The 22,519-nt window shown below is 48.4% G+C and overlaps 1 protein-coding gene across 1 annotated transcript in view; it reads right to left on the reverse strand.

Moving 5' to 3' along the window:
• The window catches only part of LOC144720518 (bifunctional heparan sulfate N-deacetylase/N-sulfotransferase 2-like), a 181,078-nt gene that overhangs the window by 19,866 nt on the left and 138,693 nt on the right, over positions 1 to 22,519 (reverse strand). Inside the window, exons 7-13 of the mRNA XM_078597286.1 lie at positions 13,142 to 13,229; positions 10,933 to 11,087; positions 8,816 to 9,001; positions 6,358 to 6,486; positions 4,004 to 4,186; positions 1,263 to 1,359; positions 417 to 540 (exon numbers count right to left, since the gene is read on the reverse strand). Of these exons, the coding sequence (XP_078453412.1) occupies positions 417 to 540; positions 1,263 to 1,359; positions 4,004 to 4,186; positions 6,358 to 6,486; positions 8,816 to 9,001; positions 10,933 to 11,087; positions 13,142 to 13,229 (962 nt within the window). The remainder of the gene's footprint in view (positions 1 to 416; positions 541 to 1,262; positions 1,360 to 4,003; positions 4,187 to 6,357; positions 6,487 to 8,815; positions 9,002 to 10,932; positions 11,088 to 13,141; positions 13,230 to 22,519) is intronic.

Genomic DNA, 22,519 nt, shown 5'->3' on the forward strand with positions numbered 1-22,519 from the left:
TGGCTGGCTGGTTGTGTGTAGGGGTGGTGTGTATGAAGAGTGGCCACCCTTCCCTCAAAACATCAATCAATTCAGGGGGTAAAGACAACCTGGATGTAATATCCAATACAGGCAGGAGCCACCTTTATGGGCATAAAGTGAACAACACACACACACATTTACACATCTCAAAAACCTGAATCCCACCGCACATCTCCTCTCGAAACAACCAAGGCCAAGCCGACGGGCGCACTAGGAAATCCCAGCGTTGGGCACGATAAATATAGAAGAGTTGATCTGTAATTCAGACTGAGCGCTTTCATCAGCTCGATTTGTAGGAGAAGGGGCGAAGGTCAGGGGGGAGATATGTTCCTCGTGTTTCATCCCGAGCTTGCCGAGGCAGGGGAGGACCCCTGTCGGGAGTGGGTCGGGCTCACCAGTCGAGGCCATGGTGGTAGTTATTGCCGTTGAAGAACTGCACCTCCTCGAAGGTGGTGGGACTAGGCAGGCTGGGGGCAACGGCCGGGTGCAGCGTCAGGAACGAGTGCAGCGCCGTGGTGCCTGCGCAGGGTGTGTTCAGGAGGGCGGGGAGGGGCAGGAATAAGCACGGTCAGTCACCATCACCACATCATTCCACAAGACCACCACCATCATCAAAATCAACTCCAATAACAATGCCACTGTTACCACCGACAGCCAACAAAACCGCATCCAAAAAGACCAAAACCATCAACAACGTGACAATGTTATCTACACAAACAACACCCACAGCATCATCAAGAAACACACCACGAGCATGATCACAAGCATTAGCAATTGCGACCGTTAATTACAATCACAATTTGCATTTGTGATGCATTAATGCATCTCACGACGCTGAGCAGAATTGGTGGCAATGTTGAATTTATTTCGTTCCCAGAGAGAGGCAGTGAGCGATAGATAGAGGAAAACAGGAGGCCTTAAGCTTGGACATGAATCACGAGAGGGGGGAAAATCACGAGACCCCGTGTTTTAATCACGCAGAAACGCTACATTGAGTCCGAAGACTATTTTTAGGAGGGTCCTGCATTGAGATGCTTGGCCAACACCAACAGACATGTCTTTAGCTATTAGATCCTGGAGGAAACCCATGCAAAACAAGGAGAGAACTTGCAAACTCCACGCGCAGAAAGGCGGTCGAGTCAGAAATCACACCCAGGGCAATCTTACTGTGCAACACAACTGTTGCCGCCACTGTGCCACCACCTGGTACGTATCAGCGCTGCATTTCAAGAAATACCAACCCGTCTTTTGCGGGCCCAGGATGAGGAATGTGGGAAGCCGATCGCAAGTCTTCTCTCTTGACCAGATATCCCTGTGTCGCTTGTCTTCGCACGGATTCTGCAAGGCATGTTCAGTGACTATGTAAACAAATGACACAAATAATAACAATCGTAGTGCTGTACATTAGAATATGGATTGAAGAACCGAAGGGTTTATATATATATATAACAACTTATATTATTAACGGACTAAAAAACTGTTTAATAATCTCAGATTTGTTGACGACATTTTGAGTATAAAGTACAATGGGAATGCAGGGCAGGAAATGTTTAAAAGTAACCAAAAAAAATCTGCCAAATTGGTCTCAGAATTAAATTACCAAAACAAAGGTCATGTTAAACAAGTTCGCTAAACAATAGCAGATATATTTCAGAGAAAGACAACTCCAAAACACAGGGGAATATCTATACCCAAGGGCAATTAATGAAAGTGGACCAAAATGATGAGATAGAGAGGTGGAGAAGAGCAGGATGGTTTTTTTTTCGTCAAAACAATTGTTCTTCATCATGAGCCCCATCACCCCGTTGTCTGAAAAGGGGAGTTTTCAATCAGTGCACAGTGCCTGCTATGACACGCATCGGAAACACGAACACTGACAAAGAAAAGTTGAAAAGTGTGGAAATAAAGGATGAAGAGATGTACAAAGGCAATTGCATTGAGGGACAAAAAGATGAACGTATGGATCAGGGAACAAATTAAAATTAAGATTCATGACGTGAGCGGCGAGCCCACTCTCTCCCCTGCTCTAAACCCAGATGCACAGTGTTTGAGATTGAAGCCCGCGGACTTTCTGTACCCCCCAACCCCTCGCATCACGGTTTGTGCTCTGTACAGGGCTCCGATTGAAATGCAAAATAAATACAAAATCATCACGTGAACTGTTATGGAAAGCAAGTGGGCTCGAGGGTGAATATTGACATTGGAATCGCAGTTCAAATGAAAGAATTCGCCCGAGAGTACGCCCGTCATGGAGATGGAATGACGAGATGAGAACGTAGAAAGTTAATCGCACAGCAAGGCACATGATATAAGAAATGACAAATGCCCCCCCCCCCCCACCACGAAATGCAAGAGAACATGTGGCACGGTAACAAGTCATGAATTCATTTAATCTACTTTACTAGGTGGATGAGAACCCATTGCGACATCAGATTTCCTTTGCAAAAGGTGGCTCAGGTCAACAAGTGACAACCGAAAAACACACTTCACGCTTCACGGGTGAAGCATGAAGTGTGAGTGGTGCACTCTGCTCGGTGTGTAACGATTCACCCCCCACCGCAATTTGATGATGAATTGTCACAATTCAGGGTCACTCCATTAGCCTTAAATGTAACATTTGCATATCATTTTCATTCAAATTTGCATAGATCGTAATTCAATTCTTACATGCACGATTCGATGGATGTACCGTGAGCATAAGAATCAATTTTAGATGTGGCCGAGTGGCGCAGAGGTCACAGCGCTGAGCTGGTACCACTGCGATGTTGGGTTGTATGTATGCATGTATGTTGAACTTCTTTCACACCGTTTGTAGCCAACCATGCTAATCTGAGCAGCCAGTTGTGATTAAACTGGGCTCGCGAGTGCAACGAGTTGATGATCTTGGGGCGGTCACCAATTGGTTCTGCACTAACTTTCAGATTTGGGAAAATATACAGGGTGGGCCATATGTAACAACCTGATTTGAAATAGCGGTATTTTGTGTTAAATAATTTAGTTAACATTTGTTTGCAAAAATAAAGTTTACGATGAACTGGTATACACCTCAGCAGCCTACAAGAATAGTTGAAATTTAGTTGAAATTTATTTCAACTATTCTTATTTCAATACAGAGATACGATTGCAGATATTTTAAGACCCGAATGGCTCCAACTCGGCACCGTATTAGAGTGTTGATTTCCACATTTCTGGAATCAGGAACAACGGTGGATGAAAAGCGTTTGTTGGCAGACCTCAAACCAGTCAATCTCTGACTACTATTGAGCAAGTAAGTGAGAGTATCAATGAGAACCGCGAAACTTCGACAAGGAGACGCTCCGCTCAATTGGTGATCGCACGACGGTCGCTGCGGCGAATCTTGATACAGGGCTTGCATCTTAACTGAAAGCTTTCGTGACTGTAAGAATTAATATTCTTTGGGTCTTTCGGTAAAGTCACGTAGATAGGTTCAAAGAAAATGACAAAATGACAAAATAACAAAAAACTACGACGTTTCGATCGCAACACAAGCGGTCGTCATCGAAACGTCGTAGTTTTTGTAAATTTTTTGTTCTTTTTTTTTACCTATCTATGTAACTTACCGAAAGACCCCGAAAATATGAATTACTGCAGTCACGAAAGCTTTAAGTCAAGATTTAACAAACAACTCAACACGTTCGTCAATAACACTGTAGCCTTAAAAGGAAATAAATATACAACAGGTGACGTTTCAGGCAATGGCACTTATTCTTCATCGCACATAAACAAAAAGGCCAGATAGATAGCGTGGATAATAACAGTTGATAGATAGCGTGGATAATAACAGTTGCAGATTGCATCGTACACCACTGGTCCAGATGCAAATTAAATGCGAAATAGATATTTTTCGATGACCGGTTTTGAAGTTGGCATGTGAAAAGTTACCTAATAGTAGCTACTGAGAGCCAGATAAACCTTGGAACGAGGTAACCGTGTGACTAAATAAACTCAGTTATTGTAATACCTGCCAGAGGGGCTCGCGGTCCTCGGGGAAGATCTGGAAGTACTTCTCGGCGAGACGCACGGGCGGCAGCGTCTGTAGCCGGAGGTGCGTCCAGCAGCGCACGAAGTTGAGAAGGCTCTCGAAGGTGTAGAGGCCCAGCCGGTCATTACCATAGTTGGACAGGTGCGTCATGAATATGCTCACCTGTAGCCACACGCGCACACACGTGAGCAGCCGGGCGGTAGTGAATCAGCGCTGGCCATTGTGCCGCCAGTGACTCCGAGCGCGGGTCCGGCCCATGAATTGCCGCGTGCAGCCACATTTTGGGAATTTTGATTTGTTCCATTACGGATGGGACCTGTGTCGTTCACCTGCCCACCTCATCACGGAAAAGACTAGTTCTACAGTAGAATACTTAATAATAAATCCGTGCAACAATTGCCAACTAACTCGGTAATGGGCCTATCATTCGTGTGGTGTATTTTAAAGGTTCGGTCATCAGCACAATCGGTATTTATTTCATCTTGATGCATATTGTTCTATCCTTTGCATATGATGGAATATGTTCAGCAGATAAATGCCAAAGGTGAGGCCTGCTAGCCACAGTAAGAGGACTTAAGGAGAGAGTTCGTGTAGTTTTGGTATTCCTCCTCCGCTGAAGGAGCGCAGACTAGAGTGGTTTACTACATGGTCCATATTTGGGTTGCATGGAAACAATCGCACTACTCTGGCTTGTCTTTAATTTCCCATTCATCCAGAAGATGTGTGCATTGACCTGCTGATGTTGTGATGCGGTTGATGGCTTGACCAGCGTCGTCGTCGAAGAGGAATGTCAGAGCCGGGAGGTGCGATGTTTGTGTTTCGAACGAGATGTTTATTCTAGATGCCTGCAGTGTTCCACTCTGTTCCCCAGCATTCTTCCCGATCTGGGTGAGATCTAGGATGGTGACAATGCGATCCCAGTAAGGGGATCGCGACTTGAGTCGGTGGTGAGGTACGTCACTGAGTTCTTGGCTGATGTGTAGATGATTGCCGTTGGCAAAAAAAACCGTGCGAACCCCCTTACTGAATGAAGTGTGCAGACTGAAATATACAAACATTTGTTTAAAAGCCCCCACCCTCTCGGCTCTGTACATATATGGACCTGTTTCAGCAGCCTGTTTCTCTTTCCAACCTGAGGACGACCGCTTGTGTGGCGATCGAAACGTCGTGATCTATTATTATTTTTCTACGTGATTTTACTGAAAGAACCAAAGACTATGGATTCCTGCAGTCACGAAAGCTTCAAATGAAGGCTTGTTCAAAGGGTTGTGAGTCTCTCTTAGCCATCGAAACGTTTTGGGGTGGGGGGTGCCCGAACACCCACGACACGCACAGTGGCTGAACCTCTGCAGATGAATGACCTTCACTGCGTGAACCAATGTGGCATCTTGGTCATCGTCCAATGGTGGAGCTCAAGGGGTGACTGGGAAAATAGTTTCACGCAGATAAATCGGTCCCCATTCACTTGGTGGGGCTCAGACCTTTGACGCGTATGGAGATTATGAAGGCAGTGCATGGAGCAAGGACGTTTATGGGATGCGGGGTGGTGCAGAGGCAACTTCAGTAGCCGTACAAAATGAACATTAGATGAAGGGCATTAGCAATTTCATTTTATAAATTTTCATTTAAAGTTGAAAGCAAAACACAAAAACAACGGACAACAAACATCTTCTTTTGCCATAAGCAAAATTCAATTAAAATATAAATGTCAAAAGGTGGCAGGATAATTATGAAAACAACTTGCAAGCGGAAAGAACAAAAACACGCTCGGTCGCTCGTGCGGCAGAGATTGCATCGACGCCGGTGTAGCTGAGACAAGAGATAAGGGCGGACATTAATACATAAATTAAAGAACAAAGAAACGGCATGACGGAATAAAAATAACAAAGCAGCCTTGCCAGATGAGAGCCCTTGTAATACGAGGGCGACGAGGGGAGGAGGGGGATTGAAAGGAAAACATCACAACCCTCCCCCAATGGAATCGCTGAAGCGGAGGATTTGATTTTGGGAGGACGTGCGGTGGAGAGGGCAGAGAGGGGAGATGGGAGTTGGCCGATGCAATCCGGGGCTCTCATCTCTCACTGAGGATTTTCTTGGTTGCTGGTGAACTGGGCTCAGCACGTGAGTAGGAGTTACAGCCATAACGAAAGGTATACTGGATGTAGTGTGCTGAGTACAGATACAATTGCGGTGCGCAGATACAATTCACACGTCGCTGTTAGACTGGAGTAGGCACGTGACTAGCAGTTGCAGCCATAGCGAGAGGTACACTGGATGTGGTGTGACCAAGGCAGCCGACACAGCTGGAGTGCACAGCCTCTGTGTGCACGTACAGGGTTCAGCAGAAGAGTGAGGAACAGCTCCCCTCCGCGAATGCTGCGGTCGAGCTCGCCCGGCCCGCCCGGGTACTCCTTATAGAAGATGGTGTGCGTGAAGAGACCGCAAGTCTGCCGGGGCAGCACCTGCCGGCGGCGAGGCCAGAGAGTGGACAGGAGGAGGGAGGAACGCGGGGGTGGGGTGGGGGGGATTGGTATTGCAAACATCAAAAACACTTCGCCACTGTGGGCACAGACGCTGCCTTGTAACAAGGTCGAGTGTTTTAGGTAATTTTCCTTCTTTTTTGCTCCGATGAACATAGTACAACCTGGATGTCTGAATACGATGGTGTCTCAAGATGCTGTACAAGGTTAAAAAGGGACTTTGCCAAGAAAGTTAGCCCTCTTGCCTACAATTAGCAGTGTGCATGTGTGATTAAGTCTGTATGTGCATGCAGAGCCATTTCATTCCTAACTGGGACACTGTGCTCACCTGAGAAAGCAGCCCTCCAGACAGAGTCAGACACACAAAGATGAGACATGGATCGATCAACAGAAACAAACATAGGAATGGGGGAGTACCCACACTCCCCCCCACCTTCCAATTACCCTGGATATTTAAGAGTCGACTAATTAATAGCCCTTCGCCACTCGACTGCAGAATGAATGGCTGCCTATGCCGTATCGGTAATGGCTGTTGTTTCACCATATTTCACCACACTGGTCGGTGTGGATTAGTAATCGGGGGTAGCGGGGGGCGACCCAGGACAGGTGCAGATATCACTCAGGACATGGCTGGTAGCCACGATCGGGAGTCTAACTCAGATTGCTAGGTTTAGCACGTGGGGTGTATTTACCACTGTGCAGTTGCTCCACCAAACCCAACTTGTTCGGTTCAAAATGTCCCGATTTTCATCCATGTAAGTTGAGTGACTTCCCATTCCCAAAATGCAATTGTTTAGCCCTCACTGCCCCTTGGCAGCTGGTGTAACGTGATTTATACATCGTTTTGGGGAGCTGCCTCTGGACTCGAGCTATTCTGCCATTGGGTAGAATGCGTCGCGTGCAGGTAATTGCTCCTTTCCCATTTCACTACTACCTACACAAAAATAGAACCATTTAGCTCGAGAACGCATGCAAATTAAAGATGTCATGCAGAGTGCTAAGAAGAGGTGAACCGTTTTGGTAAGCCACATCGCGAGTAGGGATGATGCCCAATAGGGTCGAGGCTGGTGATGAAGTGGCAGCCCAAGAAGGAAAGCATGCCTGAGAGGATGACCGCGGCAGAAATGGAAGGGTACGATCACCTCGTGTGTAGCTGTGACGTGCAAAGTTGCATCTTTGGAACATGAGGGATTGTGAAAATACACCAGGGGAAAGAGCGTGGCTGATGATTACAGTTATATATTTCGTCCTTTATCATGATGAGAATATTTTATGCAATGGTGGCTTTTATTTCATATATTCTATAACGCTTGCAAACAATTGTTCGTTGAATAAGAGGCATTTATTTTTTTGCAAAATAATTAGGATAAGAGCGATAGAAATTGTGACCAAAAAAGAACATAGGACGGGAAGTTAACGAGGTGCATCATCGCTAGAGAAGTGGCCTGTGGGGGGGGGGGGGGGGTGAGCCGCGATGATGGTGATGATGATGGTGATGGTGGTGGTGATGATGGTGGTGGTGATGGTGATGATGATGGTGGTGGTGGTGATGATGGTGGTGGTGGTGATGGTGGTGGTGGTGATGATGGTGGTGGTGGTGGTGGTGATGATAGTGGTGGTGGTGGTGGTGATGATGATGATGGTTCTTGGCTAGACGTGACCTGCCTGCCAGCGCTCTGACTCGCGAGGACCTGCCCCCTTCTGTGGCAGATTTGATCTGCAGTGGCGCTCCCCTCTCCAGCGCCCACGCATTTGCCCTGCGATTAGCGGGTGCCGCGATGTGATTATGCCGCTCGTTACATCTAAAATGTAACCGCAGCGGCTTCGAGAGCCCGTGATTTCGACAGGCAGAGACACTCACGCTCCCAATGGGAGTGGGGAGCTTCCCACACCGGAGTGGCTGGGAGGTAAGTGGTTGGACCTCGCTGGGAGAAAGCAATTATTGGTGGTAAATGGCTGTTGATGGTAGTTAGGTGGTAACCAGTTGCTAGTGGTAGCTAGTAATTAGGAGTAGGTATTTGCTGGTGGAAGGCAGCTGCTAGTGGAAGTCAGCTGTTAGCAGTAACCAGTTGCTGATTGTCTGCAGTTTTTGGTGGTTGCTTGTGAATGGTAAGTGGCTGCTAGTGGTAGATGGCTGCTGGTGGTTGGTGGTTACTGGTGGTAAGTGACAGCGACTGCGAGTGGTGCTCAGCTGTTAGTGTTCAAGAGTCGCCGGCAGCAAGTGGTTGCCAATTATTGTCCAGTAGCCGACGGTTGGTTGGTCTGTTGCTTTGTTGTATGTCGGTTGTGGGCTGTGCGCCTGCGAGGTTACCATGATGTGGTTGTGGATGAATCCACGGCGCTTGCGTGCAGGCTTGAGGTGCGGGTACTCCTCAGTGCTGGTGACGCGCACGGCCCACACGCGGCGCCATGCGGCGTACAGCGGCTCGTGCGCCGGGTAGACCCCCGAGTGGTGCGGCGAGACGGCGTAGCCCATGTCTGTCGGGATGCCGTGCTCCTAGGTTATGGTACGCGCATGCACACATATCCCCCGTATCGTATTTGACAGACCATTGGGGCAAGCACTGCTAAGCGAGCACCTATTAAGGCTGGCAGATTGCACAAGGGAGTGGTGTGGCAAGGACCATGCTTGGCTGAATTTGTCTACCAAGTACTGATGTTGAAAATCAGCACCGGGCATTCATTTGAAGCTGAGTCGATCTCGGGGAGGCCCGGGACTGGTTCTGATTACACTCACCACTGTAAAGTGCTGTTAACGAGTACCTATGAATGCCAGCATGGTACACGAGGGGGTGGGTTACCAACACCAGTTATGAATAGAGCATAAATAATCAACACACACACACTATTACACGCACACACATATAAAACACCACAAGGGCAAGTGGATGTATCAACTCATCACCTTCAATTCGGAGCTGGCACTTTACCCGAGCACCCACTGGAAAGACAGTCAGTTTAAATGTCATTCTAAAACGAAAACCTCTCTAATTCCCACTCCTACGAAACGACTTAGCTGATTCTGATGAACGGCAGTGGATGTGAATGATCTTGGGTTTACCGCGGCTGCACTTTGGTGTATCCTGGCAAATGAGTTGAGATGTCACCTCCCAGCGGATCCATCCACGTAAATAAAGGATTTGATCGGGTGGACTCAGCTGGCTTTCAGTGCAACCCTAACGGGCTATAAAACCCAAGCGAGATTAAATGAAAGTCCAGGTTTAATGATCCCTTTTGGCTGCCGCCGAGTGTAATGTCACTGGCGCACAATGTCGCTGGCACTCGCAATGTCACTGGAACACGATTTCACTGCCACTGTTAACAGGTAAAGGTACGGTCCTGCAACTGCTTGCTCATGTCACTGCTGGCGGAAGGCAGATCTTCCAGCCGGAGCTCTACAGAGACCCGCTGAAGAGTATTTTTGGTCTACTTTCCAGACTGAGCATCCATGTTGAAAGAGGTGGAAGTACCCACACTTCACTCCACCACACGTGATCTGCTGATCGACTATCTTTGGTGTGCAGGTTTTAGCTCGCTTCATGCGGGTTCACTTTGTGAGAATTCACATATATGCGGCTAACCTATTTCTACCCAAAATTCGCTTTGTGCAGTTTGAATTCACTTAGATGCAGCTATACGGTCAGACGTGGGGAAATATTGTCTCCTGAATGGCTAACTCAGTAGGCAGCTGTCTCCTCATGTGGTGCATGGTTGGTTGTGTGACCGTGCAGTCCATGCTACACGGTTTTGCTTTGTGCATTCTTTTTTTGGAAGGCATCTACGTCTGCATCAAGCGAGGGAATCCTGTACCAGCATATACTGCTGGCTGGACAGCTGCGAAGATGATTTAAGAAATTTGACGAATTTTTTTAAAATGCCAAACCGGGAGATCGAATTTACCCGGCAACCTCTGCATTGCAAGTCCAGTGTGCTGCCAATCATCACACCGTAGCAGCTTCCACAAAAAAGTTACTGAGACGTAATTTCACAGGCACACGCATACAAACAGAGTTATCCACGTGTTAAATATAAATAATGATAATTCTGTTATTTATTCTCCAGAAAATTATTTCTCCTTTGCAGGTGAGTCCCTGCGTTGCGATGTTGCTTTTTAAGGAGTGTCTTTGCATGTGGAAGGAAACTGGTGTAGTTTCTTTTTTCTTCTCACAAGCTTGGATAATCTAACTACTAATAGTCCACAGTAACTGTATCAAGACATCAATGGGGCTTCATTTAACTGGGCCTGTACAGATCAGCAAACCAGAAAATATTGCCGTAACTGTTGCACCACATCCACCATACCTCTTGGCTGTGTGGCTACGAACAATGCTGCCTACCTACTCCATCTAAACCAGCCACCCGGGACGATTATTTGGTGAGAGATGAAGCCTTGGATGAATTGAACGGCATCGCTGGCCGCTCACTCACGATGGCGAACTGTCGGTTGAGCATCATCTGCTCGGCGAGGGCGCTCTCGTTGTGGAAGAGGTGCGGCTGCATGTGGCTCCACATGTGTGGGAACCACCAGAAGTCATGCCGGTGCTTGAGCAGGAGGTCATCACCGCGGTCCTCCTCCACCGTGCCTGCCCGCACCACACCGCACCACACCGCACCACACCGCACCACACCGCACCACACCGCACCACACCGCACCACACCGCACCACACCGCACCACACCGCACCACACCGTACCACACCGCACCACACCGCACCACACCGTACCACACCGCACCACACCGTACCACACCGTACCACACCGCACCACACCGCACCACACCGCACCGCACCACACCGTACCACACCGCACCACACCGCACCACACCGCACCACACCGTACCACACCGCACCACACCGTACCACACCGTACCACACCGCACCACACCGTACCACACCGCACCACACCGTACCACACCGTACCACACCGTACCACACCGTACCACACCACATCTATTTCTATCTGACGCCATGACATGATGCAATGTGCTTGTTTGGCACCGTTTTTATCAATCCACTGGTGGATGACGAGCACCCTGTGCCGTGCCGGTTGTGGGGATGCTGTTTGACCGTATATTCAGCTATGCTGGTCAATATCGATTGGTGCAGGCAGGGGGCATAGACGTGGGAGCATAGAAAGTACAGTACAATTGATTTTGCTGCACCGCTCTATGTTGCCCACCACGGTGTATGTGAGGTCACATGAAGTGTGGAAGGCTTACCGACTGGTAGGTCATCGGATAGGCCCAGGTGCTACGGATTAATCGACCGAGATGACTAGCAGATGCTTCTGACTACACACACCCCCCATGCACTGCACACAAGATTCTCACTTTAGCCTTAATATACTTTTGGGGCAAGTGCTGTTTGCGAACACCAATGAAGGCCGGCACGGCACACGAGAGTGGTGGATGGTCAACACCATGCGCGGCCGCCATTATATATATCACACGACGAACTCATTTAAGGCTGAGTCAAGCTAGGGGAGACCTAGAACCGGTACAAATAATCGTCACAGGTTTTGGCTATGAGCGAGAATTGAACTCCAGTCGCCGGCATCATAGCGCAGCGTGCTAACCACCGCACTGCCGCTACGTACAAACACACAGACGAGCACACCCACACAGAGATATACCAGTTCCCAGCAAACACACACGCAGAGTTGCACGTGCAAAAACAGCAGCGCGCTCGAACACACAAATCAAGCGCGTGCATACACTCGCACGAATGGACGCGCTTCAAATGAATCTTGTCCACGGCGTGATGGAAAAACGAGCAGAATTCATGGCCGCGCGTTTTTGGAGGCAAGCGAGCGCTCTTGCCCGGCACAGGGAAAATAAATACCTCGCGGCACGCGCGCAAGGACAAGCACACGTGCGCACACCACAATGCATCGCACGTACGCTCGCACGGGCGTGGAGTTTCACGGACGCCTCTTCTGCGTGACTCCAATGTTCTAACTACGGCAGGTGTGAGCAAGTTATGAACACGCTGGGAGTGAGTTAAATTGTGACGGAGGAAGCCTGCAAACGCGAGGTTCGGTTGGGTACTCATGCAGACTTCATAGTTTTGCACACATACTTACGTGCATGTGGAACCCATTACGTCAATCAACTGCTGGATGAGGGCCTCCCCATGCCGTGCGGGTCGTGGGGGTTGCTTAACCGTACTTGAGCATGCCAGTCAGTGCGCGTCGGTCAAGGTGGGGAGCTAAGACACAGGAGCGTTGAAGTGCAGCGCAACAACGTCTGTTTGCTGCGCCACCCTGTGTCACGCCGACCACGTACCGGTGAAGATCTAAACTCGTTCGAGACAGGCGCTGTGCTGTTTGGTTGTGCTGCACGTTGGTCGCGTGATGTGCAACCTTTTCGCTTCTTTGGAAACTTCAATAACCGACTAAGCTCCCAGCATGTCGAGCAAAACGCCAAAGATGTCACACTGAACTCACGAGTGCATTGGAGGGCTGTACGGCGCAGCCGTGAAATCCTCCGCAGCGAGAGCCGCTTGTATTCACGGTCCGGCTTCTTTTAACGCCGGAGCCGAGCAAAAGAAGTCACGCAGACTTCTGCTGTAGGTAGGTGGAGGGGCTGTTGAATTTCACGAGAGCTCGTGTCCTGCACATTTCCCACGAGGCCCTCGTACCTGTGTGGAAGAACTTTCCCGAGAATCCGAGGTTGAAGGTGAAGTTTGGCACGAGGTCACGAAGCCGACCTTGCATGCCCAGCATCGCCTGGCATAGCGGGGGGAGGGGGTGGGAAATGGAGCAGAGCGTGCCTGGGTTTGTAAATATGTAGCATATATTATGCATACATCACGAGCGGATGATTCATATTTTATCGGAGGTAATAATCATTTTCACTTGTGATGCGCTGCACAGTATTCACTCGTTCTCTAAGACAGAGAAGGACTCAGAGGCGCGAGGAGGAACCACAAATGAGTGGGAAAAACAGCCGAGTGGTGTACAGGCGCCAACAATTGCCCCAAGCTCTATGATCTTCTCTATAGTAAGGTGCTTTTTGGCATGTGAGAGGAAACTGGAACACCGGGGAAAAAACCCGCATGTCAGAACGTCGGCTACAAATTTAAAACAAAGAAAATCTTAATAAAAGTTGTGAAGTGTTCAAAGATGCACACGGAGACGCACGCTTGGAATCATTCCGAGAGACAGAAAGAAGGCATGAATCAGAGAGCAATACGCAAGTTAGAGAGGATAGGAAAGGATAATGTCAGATGGTGGAGTGCAATGATCAAGTGCCAACCGAAGGAGAGGACACCCGAGAGGACGTCAAAGCAAAGAGCAATGGAATCAGTGTTGTGCAGTGCGAAAGAAGTTCCACATACATACAGACATACATAAATGGTTCATTGTATCAAGGGACCGTGAGGAATGGTGAATGCTTGTGGAGGCCTTCAGCAGTGGACAGCTCACAGCTGATGATAATGTTTAAAACGAGTGCTCCTTCCCGTTAAATGTTTTCAGCTGGGATACTGCCCCCCAAACCTGAAAAAGCTGCCCCCCCCCACCCCCTCCATCACCTCCCCCCTTGAAACGGGTTCCTGGAGAATGCGTTGCCCGGTCACCCGTCACAGACCGCCCCAACACTACGTATCCACGACACGTGTGTTTATCCCTCTGGAATGCACAGCCAATGATTAATAAGCAGCAGTTAGCAGCAGCCAGCGTGTAGACTACAGCGTCATGCGCGACGCAGGGCGATAATAGGAAGCCACTGTTCCCCTCGCCTCACGCCAACGCGAGGCAGTCTCAAGTCAAGCACAGCAGACTAAAGCGGGCAATGTCTCGATATTTATCCTCCTGTCACTGCTGCATATTATGACTTGGTCGTCTAATATTCTCTGTAATTTGTGCATTCGTTCACTTGTTCATTAATCGCTGCACTTGGAAACAGACGGGAGAGACGAAGTGATGTAGTTTAATCTAACGACATTAAACGCACCGGCAATAGCCAACAATACCCGCGACCCGCACGGCGTGGGGAGGCTTCTATCTCACAGTGGATTGAAAAAAGGGCTGTGTATATATAATTTCAAGATACTCGTATAATTATATATATAAAACAAATACGTAGCATTGCGTTTAATAGTAATTTAGAGCTCTACTGCTGGATGAATACCTCCCCATGCTGAGACGAATGTAGGGAACTGTTTGACCAAACTTTACCACAATTACCAGGGCTGGTAGAATGGGAGTGGGGGGGGCAGGAATAATCAGCTCTTGCTCGCCACTCTGAGCCATGGCCGTGAATTGAACTCGGGTCAAGCGTGCTAACCAACGCCCCGCCGGTTAATTTCATAATGTGCAGACATAATATACACGCGACTAACCACACGTGTCAAAACGGCAAGATTAAAACAATATCTTACACTACGCTGTGAGATAAGAACGAGACATAGTGAAATGTCATTCTAGGGAAAAAAAGTTTTAATTTCCATATACATTATTATTTAACTTATAAATGTGACACATGACAGACTGCTTATGTAGGCTCTAATACAAACGAAAGTGCAAACACGGAGTTGACTCTGTAGATTGTTTTTCTTTCCTTATTTAACAGGGTTACGAGATCGATGGAGCGCTGACACCCTGAGACACGTACACAGGCAGAACCACGTGTACACGCATACACGCGTGCATAGAGACACACGGAAACATGCTTACAGGTACGCACACTTAAGCATGCATAAACACATGCTTAGATATACATGCATGCACACACAAAAACAAAGATCCCCCGTATAGCCTTAATGGTCTGTTGAGGCAAGGGCTGTTAGCAAAGACCTATGAAGGCCAGCACGACACACCAGGGAGTGGGTGGTTAATGAAATATTCGACCGCCTTTGTCTCCCCAGTGTTATTATGTACAGACCACATGAGGTACTCGTTTAAGGCTAAGTCGACCTAGGGGAAGCTCAGAACCGGTTCAGATATTCGCCACTGTTATTGGTCGTGAGCGGGAATGGGACTCGGGTCGCCAGGGTTAACAGCACAGTGCGGTAACCCCTTTACTACCGCTCCCCACGCGCATACACACGCGCACACACACACGCGCACACACACGCACGCACACACACGCACACACACACGCGCACACACACACACGCACGCACACACACGCACACACACACACACGCACGCACACACGCACGCACGCACACACACACACACGAAGACAACAAGGGCCACCATTGTTGCTGTCACACACACTGACACTCATGCACTGCTGATGTGGACCACTCCGAGCATTCAGACTGACAGACACTGATGAACAGCTCTTATACAATCATTTCGCGGCCACTTTAAAAATGACACCCTTGTGTATATCGCGCATGCCTTGCCATACCGACATGCGCACACACAAAGACAAAGATCCCCCATATAGATGTTACAGTCTGTCGAAGCAAGTGCTATTAGCGAGTACCTTTGAAGGCTGGCACGGCACACAACAAACAGCCGCTATTCTTCACTAAAGGGATGATGATGCCATCTTCACAACGCTTGTGCCAGGGTAGGTGCACCGTAAGGCTACGCGAATTGTCGAATGCTCACTGACAGGAGGTCACGGGACAAACCCAGGTGCCATAGATTAGGGCGACTGGAAGATGCACACCGCCTGTGCCCCCTACTGTGCCAACTCGCTGCGTTTTAGCTTCCCGGCGCTCCGCTCGTTGTTGTGAGCGTCCCTCCTCTGCCCTCCGCTGTTGTTGGAGGACGACTGCTTCCAACTCCCTCCTCCACCCACACACGCACACCTGCAATGTCTCTCTCTGAGAGATGAGCAGCAGCACAGCCCCACCTGCTCGCGTGTGAACAAGGGAGCGCCTCTCCCCAGGGCCCCCCCCCCGCTCCCGGCTCGTGTTGTATGCACAGCGAGGGCACCCGCGCGCATCCAAACAGGCCGCCGCTGCCCGCCCCTCCGTCACCCACGCACGCCGCATCATTAATCAAACGCCACGGCTGACAGCTCAGCCTATGGATTCCATTCATCAACATCAGCCCGTCTCCTGACATCCGAGCCAGGAAGCCGGCTCTCAACGCTTTCAAATGTAACAATACATTTGAAACCCCGAAGAAATTCTCCACCCTCTGACCCACCCGTGTGCCACCGTCCAGCTTGTTTTTTTCCGCCACACAAAAACATTTTTTTTTAAATATTCTTTTCAATCCGATGATTTACGGTTGCGGTTGTAACGAGAGGAGGTTGGTCTTTTTAGTATTTCTCGAAGACGAGTTGGAGGAGGAGGGGGAGCAATCTCTTGGCTGGGTCTCTCGCACGCGAAGGTGAATCTTCGCGCTAAATCAGGCAATAACCTCCCACCAGTGAAATTGCTTCCTAATGATTTCCGACGGCCAACAGAGAATGAACTGTGAGCAGCTTCTCGCAAACCTCCCATGCTCCAGCCTGAAAACACCCCCCCCACACACAAATATAAATACGATAAAAAGCATTAACTGTTCTAACAAGAGGTGCCAACTCTTCTCAGCGCGACGCGGCAATCCAATTTGCACGTGTGAGTCCCCCCCCCTCCACGCACACAGCCCCCGAACGCCAGCTCCACTCTCCGTGATCATCGGCTTGGTCGAGACACGTTCAACCCTTTGTCAATCCACTGCTGGATGAGAGCCTCCCCATCATTTTGTTGGCAATGATGGTTGTTTCACCATATTTTACCACACTGAACAGCTCAGGTTGGTCAAGATACGGGGCGTGGGTGGTGGGGGGGTCGTCGAGCAATGACACCGATTCTATGAACTATAAACGACATCAACTTGTCACTAAATTGGTGGCGGCTGCTGTTGTCTAGCGGGCTCAAGGCGTCGCACACGAGTGTCGATCTCTCCGCTTCGCCACGAAGTGAGGTCACGCGGGTGACCCCGACACCGCGAGTCCGCCGCGTCCGCGCGTGGTGCGCGGGACCCGTGTGTGTCCGTGTGTGTTGTGGTGTTCGTGTTGAGTTGAATCTCCCGTTTTACGACCAACAGAGAGAGCGCCAAACCGGCTGCGTGGTGTGGCAGTCGCTGCCCGGACGAGGCAGCGACTGCCACTGAAACGAGGTTTGTAAATTATTTGGAAGTTTCTGGGTGCCCGGCACATGGATGCAGTTCAATTGCTACACGGGCCGAAGCATATCGGTGACCACCAAATGAACAGCAAGGCAGCTATTACGACTAAACCAGGCGGGAACTACCGTTATGGCAATGATTGCCAATATCGACGGAGACAATTATTTTGCGTGCACGAGTCAGTGTGCACTGGGGATGCACAATATATGGGAGCACATGCACACGAATGACATTTTAAAACAGACAAAAGCGCACTTCATGAACAGCAGTCTATACAACCTTCCTTGCTGCAGATCCTAGCTGAAGCATAGGTAAAGGCACAGCCCTGCGATTGCTTCCTCGCATCACTGCTTAGCAGAAGAGCATCCGCTAGAGAGCTCTGGAGACCCCTGCTCAAGATATATACTGTACTGTATCGATCACAGAATACGATACGTCACATATCCGACCGTCACATATCCACCTCGACCAATGTGCATTTCTAACTATTTTCAATAGATGTTCATTTAAGCGACCTTTTTACATATCCAGATTTATCATAATCCTTCGAATATGCAACATTGTACTGTATATAAATAAATAAAACAATCTTCTCACACCTCTTGCAAAATATAGGTGTTAATGATGTTTCTCTCTTGCCTCATCGCACTCACCTCCACGCAACCTAGACATGTGAGAGAGAAGCTTCGTGGTGGCAGGGTTAGTGGGTGGGGAGGGTGCTAAAGTTAGCACCCCTGATCCTGTAGGTAAGGTTACAAGCGGATCCTGATGGCTTTCTCTCCCAAATGTGAAATCGCATGCAAATGTCTCACGGCCTCATTTATCAAACTCACCTACGCGAATTGCACTTTACTGTCCGCAATAACCGAGGAGACATATCCAGTCTCCCTCGGTGAATTCTGCTGCAGCCCTGCAGCAGAGAGGCTCCTGCGCGCAGTGAGGCTGTCGCCAATCTCTGGTTTTATTGCTGGGTGCGTGGAGTTTCGTATTTCACGGCATCGGACCCGGCACTACAGGGCTCACATCAGCAGTTTCACTGCCGGCCATGATGAGCCTGGGGTCAAGCAAAGCCCCAAGTGAACCTCATCTGTTAGGGCCCCAATTGCCAGAGCAGAACAATGCATGTGGGGTCTGAGCCGGTCCCTGATGTGAGGTGAGTGATGCCGAGAACGGTGCTGTTATTGAGTCGAGCGAATCGAAATCCCTCGGAACACTGCAACTAATTTAAAAAAAATTCCAGAAACTGGGGATTTAAATTTAATAAGCAATCACAATAATGACTTCGTCTTGTTCTCCCGCTGATAAAGTATTTAATTCCCTTTGTGAAAAAAGTTTCGTTGATAGAAGTTAAGAATTCCAAATTCACAGGTTTTAAATGGCCCCCAGTTGGAGCTCAGCGGGAATTTGAGGATAAAATAAAACCCAAAGAAAATCTCAACGGACTCTTTCAGAAATTATCAGCACTGTATTATCGATGTCTTTAATCATCATTACTGTATTCTTGATATCTTGCGTGGGAAAAAATGTCATTTTGTTTTTTTAAAAGACCGTAAACTAAATGAAAGGGCTTCGACTGCAGGCCTTGTCAATTTTGCAAAAACAGCCTTAAATATGCAAAGATGTCCATCATCAGAACCCCTGCTCTTCGGAAGGTAAATAGCTCTCAGTTGGAAAGAATTGACTCTCAATGCTATGCGGCCCACACGTCCCACCCCAATGCTCGGTTCACGACGAGAATTATCCCAGAGAAGTAAAAGACAACGCACAGTACTGCTGCTGCTCAGTTGGGCCTCTGCCGCCAGTCAGCCTCCTACTGCTGCCACTGCTGCTGCCACTGCTGCTGCCACTGCTGCTGCCACTGCTGCTGCCACTGCTGCTGCCGGATGTGCCAACTCAAGCGCCAAGCACGGGGCATTCATTTATTTAGCAAATTAATTTACAAATTCGCGAGCTTGTTTCTATCGTTGCCGCGGTTGAATCAAATGTCACTGAGATTGTAGACACGCGTGAAACAATGCACGTATAGGTGTATGACACGTGTAATTGATCACGTTTCTTTTAAGTGAATCTGTATGTAAAATGACATATTTATAAAAAAAAAATAACAAGTATTTTAAAATATATTGTCACAGCAGTGCGTCCATCATCTGATATTACCGTCCACAAAACATCACCCACAAAGACGATGTAAGTATTTCTCTCTGTAAACTTCTAAGAGTATTTTCAGAGAAAGGCCAGTCGCCCGAAAGGTAAAAAAATTCCTTACATCTCAGTCGCAGTACAAAAAAAACGGTTATTATTTTGTCATTAACCTGTTATGTTTTAGTGTCCATAAAATGTGTAATATTATTAAATTAAAGAGTATATATATGAACCTTATAGCGGGACCCCGGGTCCCATAAGCCCCGGCTCTCGCATAAACATGATATTTTAATGTAAACAAAAACTTTGCTCTTTTTCACCAATGGGTTTGAAGGATGGTGGCAAGTGTTGTCTTGTTAAACTATGCCTTTAAAACTGAAAATTACTTACCTGCAGTACCTCTATTTAAATACACTTTCAAAAAAATAATTTACACCCCTCTGTCAATCATCGTGTTTCTCATTGTGGATTTGTGAGCACACTTTGTAAACAGTACATAAAATAGTACGCGTTTTCAATACGCTGTTCATATTGTAACAAGTGTTTATACCAATGTTACTCTATAGAGAAGTGGGTAGCCGCTCCTGTTATCCGCATTGATATGAGTGGTATGTGGGGGACTGGCTTAACCGCAAAAAACCTATCTGCACAGATGCATACGGGCAAGAAAAGTTTAATCAAACAGGAATAATTAACGGTGCAACCCATCTCATCTGTTAAATATCTGCAGGTAATATTATTATCATCGATTGATCCTGGCTGCGGACATTGGTAGGTCACAAATAATAATGAAGATAAGAGAGCAATTTCACTGTATTATACAAACCGTTATGACAAATAAAGGACTTAAGTCGTGTAGGCAGTTTGATCAGCTTTGGATAAGACATATGATCCTGCCCATACCGAGCATGGAGTGTGTTCGCTTGTTCAGCTCTTCTGCGCATTCGTCCTCGCCGCTGCGCTTGGACACGACACGACAACGAAATGATCTGCGCCAGGTGGGTCGTGGCGTTTATGTGCGCGGTGGGACGGAGTCGCCAAAAATAAATAAATTAATTACGATTTTTACTTCCGTTTATTCGGGACCCCGTGGTTCCGCCATAAGGTTCATATGACGCGTAAATAAATCTTGAAATGTTGCAATCACATGTCCTGAATTTGTGTTGAGATGCATATAAACTAAACCATTTATTTTTATTTTACCAGGTAAGACCCACTGAGCTATATAGCTCTTCTTCAGAAGCGATCTGGCCACAAATGATAGCTCAACGAAGTTGCTTATCATGTGAAAATGTGTAGCTGCCAAATTATCTAAACGCATGTTGATTCTAAGTGTGGAGGGGAAAACCGGAGGATCCAGAGAAAAATGCACGCAATCACGGAGAGAACATGACAACTCGAATATACAGCAGGCGTCAGGGTCGGGATCGAACCCATGTGCTCCTGTATGTCAGGCGAGGTAGTTAACATCTCGCCACCGCCGCGTGAAATTCGGGTGCTTTATAAAGCCGAATTGTACGTAATTGGAACGTGTAAAATGCACGTATGCAGACGAAACGATCTCCTTCCATTCGCTGACTACACAGAGAGGAGTTAGACAACTATTACAAATACACTATTTGTCTCTCCTCCAATAATGAAAGGCATGGCGAGCGAGGGAGAGATAAAAAAAATCCAACATTTTTGGAAGACGTCCCTCTCACGGGAATATGAATCAACATGCGCAATATTCTTTTACTTACGCATTAGCAGGCACTAGTCTGTTAAGAACGGATATGAAAGCGTCTGAAAATACATCACGCACTAAAACGCAAATGCAGCAGGCGAAGAGAGCAGCGAGCGAGCAGCGAGTCGCTCGCCACGACAGCAACAGACGGTCAGATCTGCTTGCACCACCCCCTGCGTCCCGTCACAAAGACAAAGGTCCCAACCGTATAGCCTTAACAGACTGTTGGGGTAAGTGCTGTTAGTAAATAGCACATATGAAGGCCGGCACGGCGCGTGAGGGGGTAGGTGGCCAGTACCGCGCCCGGCCTTCCCAGTGCTGACTTTCACACACATAGTACCTCGAGGCATCCCAGAACCGATTTAGAAATTCGCCACTGCTATTGGTCGTGAGCGGGAGTCAATTTGGAGTCACCGGGTTCATAGCACACACCCAAACACCGCCCAGAACCACGTCCGGCCGGCTTTGTCTCCCTAGTGACGATTTTTAGACACCGCACCAGGTACTTATTTGAGGTTGAGTCGACCTAGGGGAACTCCCAGGCACACACCAACGCCCACGCACACGCGCAGAGAAACACACGAACGTACATACACCTCAGTTCAAAAATAAACATCCTCCATATAGCCTTCAACAGACTGTTAGGGTAAGTGGTGTTAGCCAGCACCTGTTAAGAATAGTTCGGCACGCGAGGAGGTAATTTGGCCAGAACCAAGCCCGTCCGCCTTTGTCTCCCCAGCGGTGATGTTTACGCACCTTACCAGGTACTTATTTAAGGCTGAGTCAACCTAGGAGAAGCCCAGGATCAATGATGTTTGCCATGGCGAGGAACAGAGCTCGCTTCGCCCGGTTCAAAGCGTCGTGCGCTAATCGTCACGCCGCCGCTCCACACACGGACCAGCACGAGAAGGACGCTCACACCTGGGGGTGGATGAGGCGCGGCGTGTGGCGAGTGGACGGATGGCCAATGGCGATCCGTCCAAGTTGTTTTTCTTCCTCAATTGGGGCAAAGCAGGTGAACTATGGACTAAAGCGATGGGGCGGAGAGGGAGTTGGTGGTGGGGGACTT

This window comes from Lampetra planeri, chromosome 9 (genome assembly GCF_965212315.1).
Source record: "Lampetra planeri chromosome 9, kcLamPlan1.2.h2, whole genome shotgun sequence".
In the NCBI taxonomy this organism is placed as follows: Eukaryota; Metazoa; Chordata; class Hyperoartia; order Petromyzontiformes; family Petromyzontidae; genus Lampetra; species Lampetra planeri.